Source organism: Orcinus orca, chromosome 4, assembly GCF_937001465.1.
Source record: "Orcinus orca chromosome 4, mOrcOrc1.1, whole genome shotgun sequence".
Classification (NCBI taxonomy): Eukaryota; Metazoa; Chordata; class Mammalia; order Artiodactyla; family Delphinidae; genus Orcinus; species Orcinus orca.
Genome location: NC_064562.1, coordinates 88,558,352 through 88,571,693, shown reverse-complemented (window position 1 = coordinate 88,571,693; position 13,342 = coordinate 88,558,352). Strand labels below are relative to the sequence as shown.

The 13,342-nt window shown below is 45.1% G+C and overlaps 1 protein-coding gene and 1 long non-coding RNA gene across 3 annotated transcripts in view; one reads left to right on the top strand and one right to left on the bottom strand.

The window, feature by feature from the left end:
* The window catches only part of BEND4 (BEN domain containing 4), a 41,361-nt gene extending 34,011 nt beyond the window's left edge, over positions 1-7,350 (bottom strand). For both annotated transcript variants that reach the window (XM_004268314.3, XM_033425510.2), the window contains exon 1: positions 6,745-7,350. In XM_004268314.3, coding sequence (XP_004268362.1) covers positions 6,745-7,228 — 484 coding nt within the window. In that variant the 5' untranslated portion in view covers positions 7,229-7,350. The remainder of the gene's footprint in view (positions 1-6,744) is intronic.
* Positions 6,849-13,342, top strand: part of LOC117200835 (uncharacterized) — a 73,737-nt gene continuing 67,243 nt past the window's right edge. The window contains exon 1 of the long non-coding RNA XR_007477304.1: positions 6,849-6,973. This is a non-coding gene — a long non-coding RNA (uncharacterized LOC117200835). The remainder of the gene's footprint in view (positions 6,974-13,342) is intronic.

Sequence of the window (13,342 nt, the reverse complement as noted above, 5' to 3'; positions counted from 1 at the left end):
CTGCTGAGAGTACGTTGCTCCCAGATGCAAAATGGAGAAGAACGATGAGTCTTTCTGAAGAGCTCACTAAACGTCTACGGTAAAATAAAGAGTGGGCCTACAAGGCAAATAGTGAGGAGCCCCGAAGCAAGCCTGTGTCATCCAACATCTGTGCTCACCATTCTTTTACTTTATCTGCTAACTTAGATTTCTTGTCAAGGTCAACGTTTAGCCTGATCTATAGCAGCAGCATCTGAAAAGCAATAGTGCCTCTTCTCAGGGCTTCTCCCACCAAATCTCTTAAATGGTATGTGCTGAGGGTGCCAGTTGGTTTCCACAAGTGTATTCTAAAGCATATTAACTGTCAATCGGTGGAAAGCAAAAAGCAAACAGAAAACAATCAGCTCACTTCGAAAAGAAAGAAACAAAAACCCAATGTCCTGAAAATGTGATTTATGTTGTCAGTCTAAGGGGCTTGAAAATTCACCCGAAATGTAACCGTCACAAGAACACTGTCTTCTTTCTGGACCACCACCCAGAACGCGCTATTTATATCAATAAATACCCACAGAGAGACAGGTAACTTTTTTAGGGCTTATACAGAGCTATCAGGGTACCTCTCATTTCCTCTCCCACCCTACGCGGAATAATGGTAACAAACAAAATATTGTAGGTTCTAGATGCCGATATCCGTTGTTTATGATAGAAATGTAACGAGTCACTTGCTGTCTCTGGAAATGTTGACTAGCTGTATTTTTTTCTGAGGGGAAAAAAATAACCTTGAAAAGTGAAAAGTGGTGAGATGCTTGAGGGCTTCTATGGGGACAACAAACTAAATAGCTGTGATTAAGAAATTGATTTCTCTAGAAAACCCAGGACGATGACCAGCAAACCAACCTTCAGAAACCTCCAGGTGGTACTTCAGCCTCTACTTTGTTTTTTCTTACTATTCTTCCTGAAGTAACTAAGATATCAGGGGAAGGGGGTACAAGTCTCCTATTTCACTTATTTAATAAGAATATACATAAAGCCCAGAGCATACAGCAAGCACCTCTCATATCTCCCAAATCTATAAAATGCTCCCGTTCCTAAATCTCTCAGGAAAAATGACAAGTCAGAACACAGAGGCCAGTTCTTCTCAGTTCAGGAGAGATTTATAGACTGTATATTCCATGAGTGGACTGGGGTTTGAGGGCCAGCACAGAATCTCTAGAAATATTTACTGAATACATGTGGGGACTCTTATAAATAAATAGAGTATCTTAGTTTACAGCATTTGTACCCTTACCCTGAATCCCACAAATATTAGGCACAGGCCTATTTTTTACACGATTATTTTGAGTACTAAAGAAAGAACTAGATGCCAGGTATAGTTTTAGGCTACAGCTGATTGATGGGCTGGGAACCTGGCTGAAGTAGCGGCCAAGATAAAGTCGGCTTGCTGCCTTGGAGAAAAAGGGATGTGGATGTGGGAAGGATATTTCGCACACCGAACACTGGAAGTGATGATGACTCTGCCCCCAGCCAGGTGGAGAGGAATAACTGAGCTCATGATTTGAACCAAAACTTAATGAAGAAAGACTTCAAAGAGTTGGGTGTTATATCTTACAATGACCAAAACCGAATAAACAAGAAAGTAAACAGTTGAACCATACAAGTGGGGAGGTTTAAGATGCTGCATTCTCATTTCTTTACTCCTGGCTTTTTGTTCTTTTATTAGTAAAATCAAAGGACAATATTGATTGGCGATTCTCAGTTCTAGCACACCAGCAGTTTTCACTCATTTAATCCTATAATCCCATTCTAGATCTAAAGTTGTATTTACTGTTTGCATTTTAATCAGAATAGTCCCAAGTGATTTACAGCCTATACACCTATAACATAACCTTGATGAAAGGAACAAAATATGAAAGGAAAGGCTAAAACAGAATTGCCTAGAAAGAACTGCTCGAATGTATCTGTCCAATGTCCTAAGGAGCTCAGTTGTTTTAATCATGTTGATAAATCACGTTAGGGTATAGATTTTAAGGGAAAAAAAAAAAATCTGATGTAGAGACAAGCATGATTTGTTTTCTTAACTGAAGGATAAACTCGTAATATGCTGAGAAAAAAATCATTATGTAATATACTACATTATGAAGATAATGTATTAAAGTGCACTCAGAATATCAGAGAATAGTTACAATCATAAAACGGTTCTTGCCTGCAGTTTTTTCAAATGCTTCATTCTGAATTTGTTCTCAGAACGAATATATGTAAAAATGCCAACTGTAGCCCTAAAGCTGTATTCTCTTCTTTTCACTACCTTATAGTTGAATAGTATTTTATGTCAATACATTGAAGAGTATGATGAAAAATATTACTATTATACTTGGTGGGAAATGGCAAATCTTTACACTTAACACACATTGCAGCCAGCAGTGCTTCAGCTTTCCACACAGAATATAATTAGAACACAAGTACTGTGCGATGCCCATTATTGCTAAGAAATGGAGAAAAGTTCTGTTTTCATATGAACACGATTGAATGGCCAGTGATCCACGATTCTTAACTGAGCAAAGTGTGAACGTGTATTTTGAAATTTTTAAACTCTTTTCCCCCGCTAGGCACAGAATGTTCCAGTCAAGTGATGGCAAGGAAGTACAAAGTCAACAGTTTATAGAGAGGCTTTAAAACAACCTAGTTTATCCCTAACTTCTTTAAAATTAAACACCATAAAATGTTAATAAATCACAATCACAAAGCACTCTAAAATGACCACATCTCTCTCATTTATTTTGCTTTATTGTGCAATCTGTCGGGATCTAATATCATGTTGCAAATTGTGCCCAGTCTGATTCCAGAATCCGAACCCGTGTTATTTTTGTAATTAAAAACTTCATTTCTAGAATTTCTTCAGAATTTAAGTGGTTTAATCCATCCTAAATCTGATAAGTGAAGAAGAGGGATGGGAATTCAGCAATGAAACACGGGCTCCCTACTTTAACATCCTTCTTTGTAAGTAAAGCCTTGAATGGAATTTGCCCATCACAGCAGATCCCCAAGAGTATTCTGTTTCTATGAAGGAGATCACAGTAGTCAAGATTAGTGGTAATCTTTTGATTTTAGCCCACAAAGGGTGAAATATATTAATACTAAAAATGCAGAGGCAGAAAAAACATTTTTGTGACCTATACGACCCTGTATCCATATATTACATCTATCAAAGGATTTGCAACTAGTTCAAAATAGATAATTTCCTTAAAACATGAATATAACTTCTTTTTATGAGAGGACTTCGTGGCGTAGAGAATAGAAGTTAGAAAATGAAAGCATCTTTGGAAGCATCACCCCTGTCTTAAATCAATGAACTACTGTATGTCTTTCAAAAAAAATGCCATCCAATTTTTTTTTCCCTAATGGCAAATATCAACACAGCAAAACAGGATGCAATTTTTCTAAATAAATAAATCAATGATGTGTCAAAAATTAACAGATGAGTTAATATACTCAGTGCTATCAAAACCAGATGGTGCTTCCTAATATCCATCCTGCTCAGTCAATCCCTGAATATTTTCTGGACCATCGGTATATAAAATAGGATGCTGCTATTCGTGATGGCAAACAAAAGCAATCATGCCTGCCAAGCACATACTATAACAGGCAGCATTTCAGCTCTGCTAGACAGAAAGTAATTAGAATGCTTTTAATGTCCAAAAGAATGATGCTGATAGGCTGCCGCAGATGTGTAGATTTATGAATATTTATATGGTGGTTTATAGCTGACACTTTTATCAGTTGAAGAAGATAAAATATCTGCCTGCCTCAAAAGCTTGACAGTCAGGTTAATAAAATCTCATTAAAGAGAATGACCTATGCAATTATATAGGATTTATTGTAATTCATTTTTGATTGTACTCTGCTTAAAGATGCAATTTCCCATTTCCTGATGCCAAATTTAGGCTGCATATCAAGATCTACGTGGGTTTTAACTCTAAGCCTCCCACAGAGGAAAAATAGGCTTTTAGAACCACGGCATATTACCGCTTTTAAGGAAAATTATACTCTTCAGGAGATTTTACAAGAATGTTGAAAAATCTATTTTAATCATGTATTTCTCCTCTCAATGGTTTATGGCCCTTAATGGCAAATAAGGTTCACTTCAACCCTTTCATCTTTTCACTGCATTTTCTCTGGACACTCAGTTATCTCTCTTCCATCCTTGACTCATTTCATCTCATCGACATTTTGACTATTTTCAGTTTACGAGGTAGCCTGAGACCCTGCAGTACCACTGTTGTGAGGGTACCACAAGCAAATCACCACCCCTACCCCTACCCCACCCAGTGTGCTAGGATGGCTGTCTGTACACACATGCTTATTGGTTCAAAGTGGAACCACTAGTTCCTCAAAGAGCCAATCAGCTCTTCAGGTGACTGTCCCTCTGATGGCCACTCACATCACTGTGCCTGTTAAGAGATGGCTTTGTCCCCCAATGATTAATAGTATGACCACAATTCATGATGTCTAGTACTATGGTCTTTTTTTTTTTTTTGCCCCTGACCATTTTCCTCACTGCATGGCAGAAAACTACCATTCAATTCCCATCTTTCCAACAAGTACATGGCATCCTGTCTTGGGGCTATCTAGCCTACCTCTCTATGACCTCTCTTAAAAAAAAAAAAAAAAAGGCAGCAGCAGCACTGAAAATAAAAGGAAATAAGAAACACAGGGAGTTGGAGGGACATCAAAAAGCCCCTTTCCACTCCTTTAGATTCAGTGATATGATTTCCACCTGCGGACAGAGACAAACTAAACAGGACGTTAGAAGAAACACTGAAAAAGAGGACATTCAGAACAAGGTAAGAAGGAAACAACAACAGCAAAAACTCCTTATGGATAAAAGAGTGGGGCAACTGCCAGAGTAGAAGGCACCATGGAAAGGATAGCAAGTGACTGGCGCAGAAAAAAGAAATATAGGAAAAATAGCAGGGAAAGGCAAGGTTAAAACTATGGATGAAAATGGAAATGAGAAGGGGCAGATTTATACTGTATGAAAAAAAGTAGAAGACAGAAAGAAAGACAGTCCGCAAAGACTGAAAGGAGAAAGCAGGATGAGATTAAAGACTGAACTGGGCAGATAAAGAGGGGGGAAAACCCCAATGAACATGGTGGCACTGAGGCTGTGCAAAGGAGTAAGCAAAATATAGAATGTGGAAAAAAGGACCCAAACTTCTGAACAATGTAAAGATAAAGGAAGATAAAGCAGAGCCGGGAAATAAACAAGGAGTGAACAAGAAGTAGTGTATAAGAAAACCAGACCCCAAGCCCAGAGAGCACACAAACCTCACTAAGAAGGGGGGAAAACAGAAGAAAAATGAGGAAAGTGAAAGTAGGCTAGCCTCACAGTGAACATAGAAGCACAGCGGAATTAAAATACAGGGAAAAAAACCACACCTCACAAACAATAAGGACATCCACATAAAAACCTCGCCAACATCTCCCAGCCAGTGAGGGATGTGACAGAGCAAGTCTTCACTATAACCTGTAATTAGGTTTTCTTTCTCAAAACCAATCCTTCCTGTGTCAAAATACTGACAAACAACAGAACATGAGCTTAGGCATCTATAACGCATTTCAAGACAATGCTCCTATTTTCATTAGGAAAAAAGGAAGCCGTGGATTCACTGATATGCAGGATTTGGGGGGCTCCAAAGTGCCATAAAAGGCCTGAGCAGGAACTTTTCGTTCTGAGCGGCGGTATACACGGGGCTGCGAGTCCAAGGGGAGCAGAGAGCACACTTGGGCGCAGGCCCCAGGCTGTGACCTCTCCACCAGCCCGTCGCCCTCCCCGCCGCTGGGCTGGAGAGCCGGCTTTTCTCAGGAGTCGCGTACCCTGGGGTGGATGCTCCCCGAAAGGCAGTCATTTCTAAGGGGCCTGGGACCCCGCGGTGCAGCAGCGCCCACCCGGCGGGGCCCAGAGCGCCCGGGGTTCCCGGGGCTGGGGGGGAGGGGCGGGAGGTCTCCGTCCCTAAAGTCGCCGCCGCCGGGGCGAGCGCCAGTTCCAACCGCGCGGCTGCTGCAGAGGAGCCTCGCGTCCTGCACACACCGGCGGGGACTCTGGGGTGGCCGGGTAAAGGGGGCCAGGGAGAGGCAGAGACAGCGCGCGCTCGCCAGGAAAAAGCAGGAAAGCAGCCCTAGGGCCAGCCGCGTGACCGCGACAGAGTGAGCGAGAAAAAGAGAACCAGAGGGCAAATGAGAAGGGAAAAAGAGAAGGAAGAACAAATGGAGGAGAGAGGCAGATAAAGGGAAGAAGCAGAAGGAGAAAGTGAAGCAGCGGAGGGGAAAGGGAGGGCGTCCCCGAGAACCGCCAGAGTAGCGCCCGCTTCTCCCCGCGCCGCCGCCGCTGTCCCCACGGTGTCCCGCCCCCACTCCCCGCCTGCGCGCCGCCCCCGCCCCGCCGATCGCCCCTGCCCGGGCGCCGAGCGGGACGCTAGCGGCGGAGCCACCTGTTAAGAGGCGCGCGCGCCATCGGAAGCCCAGGACGCGGCGGCGGTGAACCTCCAGAAGTTGCTGCCGGCGCGTAGAGGCCTTGGGGGTGCGCTCGGACGCCCCGACGCTCCCTCAGCCGGCTCTGGGAGCCTCCCGCTCTCCCCTCCCACCCCCCACCCACCCCGCTGGGCAAGGCGCGCGGGAGGCTGTCCTCGGTCCCCGCTTTCTCTTTCCCGGGTCCTACCCCTCCCCCAACCCGTGGCGGGACGGAAAGTTGCTCCCGAGAGTTTTTACCTGCGCTGAGCTCCAGGCTGGCGCCGTTGCCGCCCGCGCTGCTGCTGCCCGCGGCGGCTGCCGCCGGGCCCGAGCCGTACCTGACGACGGCGGCGAAAGATGAGGACGACGACGCGGCGGGGGCCGCGGGCGGCGGCGCTGGGGTCCTCAGGTGGCCCTGGGACGTGGCGGGCGTGCAGGACGGAGACGACGACGAGGCGGCGGCGGCGGCCCGGCCGGGCCCGGGTGGGTAAGAGCTCTGCGCCTGGAACTGCTGCGGTGGCGGCGGCGGCTCGCTGCTGCTGATGGAGACCGCGGCTTGCGGCGCGAAGGCCGGCGGGGGCGGCCGCACGTGCGGCAGCTCCACCAGGGTGGGTCGCTCGTACCGCTTGGCCAGCGTCGGTCTCTTGCTGGGGAATGTCTTGAGGACGCTGTAGGGGCTGCGCTGCTTGTAGATTTTGGGGACGCTGGGCCCCTCTTCCGCCGGCTGCATCTCCTCCTCCATTCTGCGCCTCTGGGCAGGTCCCGGGTCGCACGCCCCCTCCGCGCCCGTCGCCTGGCTCCGAGGGTGCCTCTGCCGCCCGCCCAACGGCTCTGCCCGAGTGCGCGCGCGTGGAAGGGTGGCTGTCTGTGCCGTGGCCGCCGTCGTCGCCGCCGCCGCCACCACTGCCGCCTGTCGCGAAGGCTGGCATCGCCGAGCCCCTGCGCGGGGGGCTGCCGCCCGAGCGCTGATTGACAGGCTGCCTCACCAATGCCTGGAGGGAGAAAGGAGGTAAAGAGCAAGTGTTTAGGGTTATATCTGCTAATGATAATGGGGGCGGGGGCGGGGCCTGGCGCCGCCGCTGCCGCCCGCGTGGTCGCCCAGCCGGGTGTGCGCCTCCGACGGGGGAAGGGAAGGAATGAGCCGGGACCAGGAGGGTCCCCTGGTAACAGCGCGAGGTTCCGGCCGGGACGAGACTTCGGAGCCCCAGACTTGCACTTGAGGCTCCTGCTGCTGTGGGCGGGGTTCAGTTTTAGGAAAGAGCTCTTGGCGCCTCCTGCTTGACCCCGAACTCTCGCGGTTGCCCTGAGGGGCTGGTAGTAGTAGGGGTGGGGCGGTAGCTAGAGTGCATGTGCGCCTTGGGAAGATATTACAACCCGTTCTTCTGCTGATGGGGAATTGCTCCCCCAGCCTTCTGAAAGGAACATCTTCAGAAGGTCTTGACCTAGGTCGCTGCGAGTTGTTTGCGCGCCCGGGGGTTTCTGTCTATACCCAGCTCCTGGCCTTCGAGCTTATGTTGTCCTAAGAGCACACAAAGCATCGGGCTTTCACGTTATTTCAGTTAGTTCCCTACAGGGCCCCTGAGAGGGCGTAACAGAATTGGTGTCCCCATTCCACAGATGAGAAAACCGAGGCTCTTGGAGGAAATTACCCAAAGTCAGACACTCAAGAGTGTGTGGCTGAGTTGCACAGATGTACTCAGATATTCAAATTCACATTTCTCGTATTATGTAGACTCTGTGCAATTGAGGGAAAAAAATATGACCTGATACCTCCTTTTGGGACGGTGACTAGATACTCGCAACAATGTCATTTGGTATATATTTATTTGTAAGTGCTTGTAGCATCAAGATGTGCCGAAAGCTCTTGCTCCCTGCGTTGCCCAGGCAGCTCCTCACTGCACCTGGGGTCACACGGCCAGGGTTTCTGGAGGACACACAATTTCAGTAGTTGTTTGAATGAGGGAAGAGCCTCTGTGGTTTGGAGGAGGATCCCATGAGCTAGAGATGTCTTCAGATCTAGAGGACTGTCGTCGCTTCTCCCAGGCACTTTTGGGAGCAAATCACCCCTCCCCTAGGTCAGCTCCAATACCAGCATACTCCCTTCCCTGGTTTGCTTTTCAGCCTTCAATCTTCGCTCTCCAGGTTAGAATTCTGGGTACATCTCCTCCTGGATGTGTGACCGTCATCTCTCCACTCTGAAGTTAGGTTCCTTTTCAGAGCTTTCCTTTTAGACTTGGGAAGGTGACCTATTTTCTTCTTCTGAGGGTTCAGGACCTTGGCCTCTCATTTGCCAGACCTCCCTTCCTTTGGAAGCCATCTCTCTCTTTGCAGGATCAGCTTCTGTGTTTCTCCACCCTAGATAGTCTCCCTCTCTGCAGCCTCCTCAGATCATGCTGTGGTTTCTGCCCCCCCTCCATTTATTAGAGATGAAATAAATAATGCCATAAATAAAAGTATTTGGGAGTCCAGGAACTGTCAGGGCTGATTAGGGCATAGAGGACATTTTCTTTCTCATTATGCAAAAACATTTCATGGGGAAATAAAAGAGGTTTCATTGTAACTCATGCATGTCATATTTCAAGGAATTCAAGATATTAATCATATTTAACATTATTTGCAACGTTTCTCCCTGGCTTCTGAAAACTGCTAAATGAGGACACGTGGATCACTAAGAAAAAGGGAGACAAGCATGAGAGGGACAGTTAAGAAATAATGAAATGCTGGTGAGAGACAGGGAGAAAGAATGAGATGCCAGGGAGATGTTTCTTAGGCACATGAGTGAGAAATGGGGAAGCTTCTTCTGAGACGTGAGACAGCTGAAATTGAATGATATACTGGAGGAAACAAATGATAACAAACCTCCCCAAGCTTTTCTTTCTATAAAGCAGTTCTGAATTTTGCATTGAAATGTTTCCCTCCCACTTTACTCCCAGATAATTTGTCAATAAGTCCTGGCTTTTGAAAAGAAATTGGGTGGTGGCAGTGTGTGTGTGTGGTGAGGGGGAAGGGGTTAGAGGGGAGAAATTCTTCAGTCCTTCTACTGAAGAAGTAATTTCCTATACCTGGGAGCTTTCTCTTCTGCTTATGTATTTTTCATTTGTATCATCCTCACCACTTAAGCACCTTAAGAGACTGGGAACAGTACTTCTGTTGTTATATTTTACCAACGAAAAGGACCTGGCCATCCTGTATGCCAAAAATGGATGTTTCTATAAAACAGAATGGTTAAAATTAGTGATTTGGCTAAAAAAATAAAAAGAGGTCCTAGAGGAAAAATATTAGAATTTTTAAAATGACCAGCTTTTAGATCCTCACGCTAGCAGTCACCTATGTCTGGGTCCATAGCAAAATGAAGTGCTTAATATTCACTCTTTAGAAAATAAAATGGGCATTTACTCCAAGTGTGGAATTGGACTCAATTTTAAAATTGTAACTGACCACTATACCCTGGCTGGGGTTGTACTTAGTTGAGTATCGTACATGAATGTAATGTATTGAAGTGTTTATAAAATCATTGGCAGCACTTTGTAAGCATCTTGCTGTAAATAATAGTCCAAATTACCAGATGATATCTCCTCTTTAGGGTCTCATAGGGGCTGACAGGATCGTAATTACACCCGTGCTTTAAATCTTTTTAGGTATTTACTCTTATTTCAAAAAAAAAAGGTAGTGAACTTTTAAAAGCCAAGTGGCTATTTATGGATAGGGTGATTTTTTGATTGGCAGCATGTCAATTCCTCGAAGCCATCCAGAATATAGCTTTTAAATAATAAGTCAGCCATGGGAAATGCTTTTTATTGCACCAATTTCAGTGATATTTAATGAGCTTCTGATTGACTGTTTGATCTCCCAATGTTTTGTGCTACTTTTAATTCATTTCGTATAATAGAAAAAAAAAAGTAATTGGAATAAAATTTTGTGACAAGATAATGACCTTCCACTTTGAAATTAAATGTCTGATTAGCTTCAACATTTTAATGCTGAGATGATATTGCAGCAGGAACAGGGGTGTGCATACTATCATTCGGTGGAAAATGACTGAGGAATACTCCTTTGCTTTTTCCATTTGCATAGCAGAAAGGGCATGGTGGCCACGGAATCATAAGCTCAGAGTCCTAGAAAGGACCAAAATGGTCTTTTATTCTTGTGACTGAGCATATGCCCATGGCTTTTCTATGACCCTGTCAAGTGGTTGTACAAACCATGCTTAAATACCTCCAGTGGTGGGAACTTCACTACTTCTGCGAGCAGCATTCACCCAGGGATTTCCTCAACAAATATATATTGAGTGCCTACCATGTCTGCTAGGGACCTTTCTAAGCACTGAGGATACAGCAGAGCCAAATTTCAAGATCCTACTATTATAGAATTGGGGTGGGCAGATAAATAAACTAGTAGCTAACTGAACAGTATTAATATATTTATATAATAAATATATTGGGAGATTGGGATTGACGTATACACACTACTATATATAAAATAGGTAACTAATAAGGACCTACTGTATAGCACAGGGTATTCTACTCAATACTCTGTAATGGCCTATATGGGAAAAGAATCTAAAAAAAGAGTGGATATATGTATATGTATAACTGATTCACTTTGCTGTACACCTGAAACTAACACAACATTGTAAATGAACTATACTCCCATGAACATTAAAAATAAAAAAAAAAAGGGCTTCCCTGGTGGCGCAGTGGTTGAGAGTCCGCCTGCTGATGCAGGGGACACAGGTTCGTGCCCCGGTCTGGGAAGATCCCACATGCTGCAGAGCGGCTGGGCCCGTGAGCCATGGCCGCTGAGCCTGCGCGTCCGTAGTCTGTGCTCTGCAACGGGAGAGGCCACAACAGTGAGAGGCCCGCGTACCGCAAAAAAAAAAAAAAAAAAAAATATATAATAAATACATTATGCTTATGTAATAATATTTTAAATATGTTAAATAATATATAATGCATAATAACACTGTTATTATTATATCAGATAGAAATAATTATGATGAAAAAAATAGGATGGGTATGTTACTTTTGAGAGAGTGCTTGAGAAGATCTCTCTGAGGGTGGAACAACTGAGCTGACAGTTTACTCTTAAAAAGAGCCATCCATGAGAAGAGCAGTCCAGGCCGAGGGACAACGGGTGTACGAGCCATAAGGTGGGAACAGACTTGATGTTCTCAGGGAGCTGAAAGAAGGGCCAGTAGTCGGAGTGTCCTGGCAAGGGGCAGAGTGAGGAGATGAGGCCTGAGAGGCAGGCTGGGTCCTGGCTGGGCAGGGCCTTGTCCATCTGGGGAAATGTTTGGGATTCATTCTAAATGCAGTGGGAAGCTAGGAAGCAGTTAAGCTGGGGAGTGACATCACCAGATTTATGTTCTTGAGAGAGAGTTTTCAGAAAAGGTAAAGTCACGACTCCCATACATAAAAATGAACAGATGTTAAAGATTTTATTTAACTTGCTCAATGCCCTCATAGTATTCGAAGGACAATTTGATGTGGAATAAAGGAAGGTTGAACTGAATCTGTAAATGGTTTTTTCGTGTGTAAGCTGGTTTTCCCATGAGGAATGTGGGTGAGGGCTACAAGGGAACCTCTACCAGGCAGGACGGTTTGCACATCTCTCAGTTATCTAACCTTTCAAAGTTGTAAAAATAGTTCAAAGACAATGAAAGAGTATAATCAGGTAACTGGGGACGGTGTGCTGTATGTAGACAATGCAGTTTTCCGATGAAACACAAGTTCTTTACTACAGCGCTTTAAAAAATAAAACCTTTTAATTTTGACATAATTACAGATTCTAAACTTATTATTTTGAAATAATTACAGACTCACAGGAAGTTGCAAAGATAGTGCACAGAGGTGCCAGGTACCCTTCATCCATTTCCCCCAATGGGTACATTTTATGTACCTTTAGTTATGTAAGTGGAATAAGGCAATGCATGATCTTTTGAGAGTTTCCACCTACTTTAGTGCCCTTGAGATCCATCCACATTGTTTTATCAATAGCTTGATCCTTTTCATTGCTGAGTGGTATTCTACAGTGGTTATCCCACACTTTGTTTAACCATTCACCTGTTGTAGGATATTTTTGTTGCTTTCAGTTCGGGACTATTGCAGATAAAGCTGCTCTGAATAATGAGGTACAGGTTTTTGTGTGGATGTAAGTTTTATTTCTCTGGGAGTAAATGTCCAGGAGTGGATTGCTGGTCTTTCTACAGTATTTTAAAAGGTTCATTCTGCTTTGTGGACAATGGACTGTAGAGGATCAGACTGGCAGCTGGGTAACTATTTATTTTCTAAAAAGTAACTGAGCAAACTTTTCAAAATATCATGTTTCTCCACCGCCCTCCATTATCCTCCTCCTCTGTAGAGTAAAATCCAAAGACATGCAATTGCCTACTGAAGGCCCCTCAGGATCTACAACCATCCCTTGCCTCTCAGGCCCCATTCCTTCGGTCGCCTCCCTCCCTCACTCCATTCCAGCCTCGATGGTCTTGAACAGGCTCCAAATGTCTTGTGTCAGGATTCTTACAATTTTTTTTTTTTTTTTTTTTGCGGTACACGGGCCTCTCACTGTTGTGGCCTCTCTCGTTGAGGAGCACAGGCTCCGGACGTGCAGGCTCAGCGGCCACGGCTCACGGGCCCAGCCGCTCCGCGGCATGTGGGATCCTCCCGGACCAGGGCATGAACCCGTGTCCCCTGCATCGGCAGGCGGACTCTCAACCACTGTGCCACCAGGGAAGCCCAGGATTCTTACTCTTAATGTTCCTTCTGCTTAAAATGTTCTTTCCCCAGATGTCTGCGTAACTTCCTACCTTATCTCCTTCCAGTCTTTGCTGTAGTGTCTTTCTCAGTGAGCCCTTCAC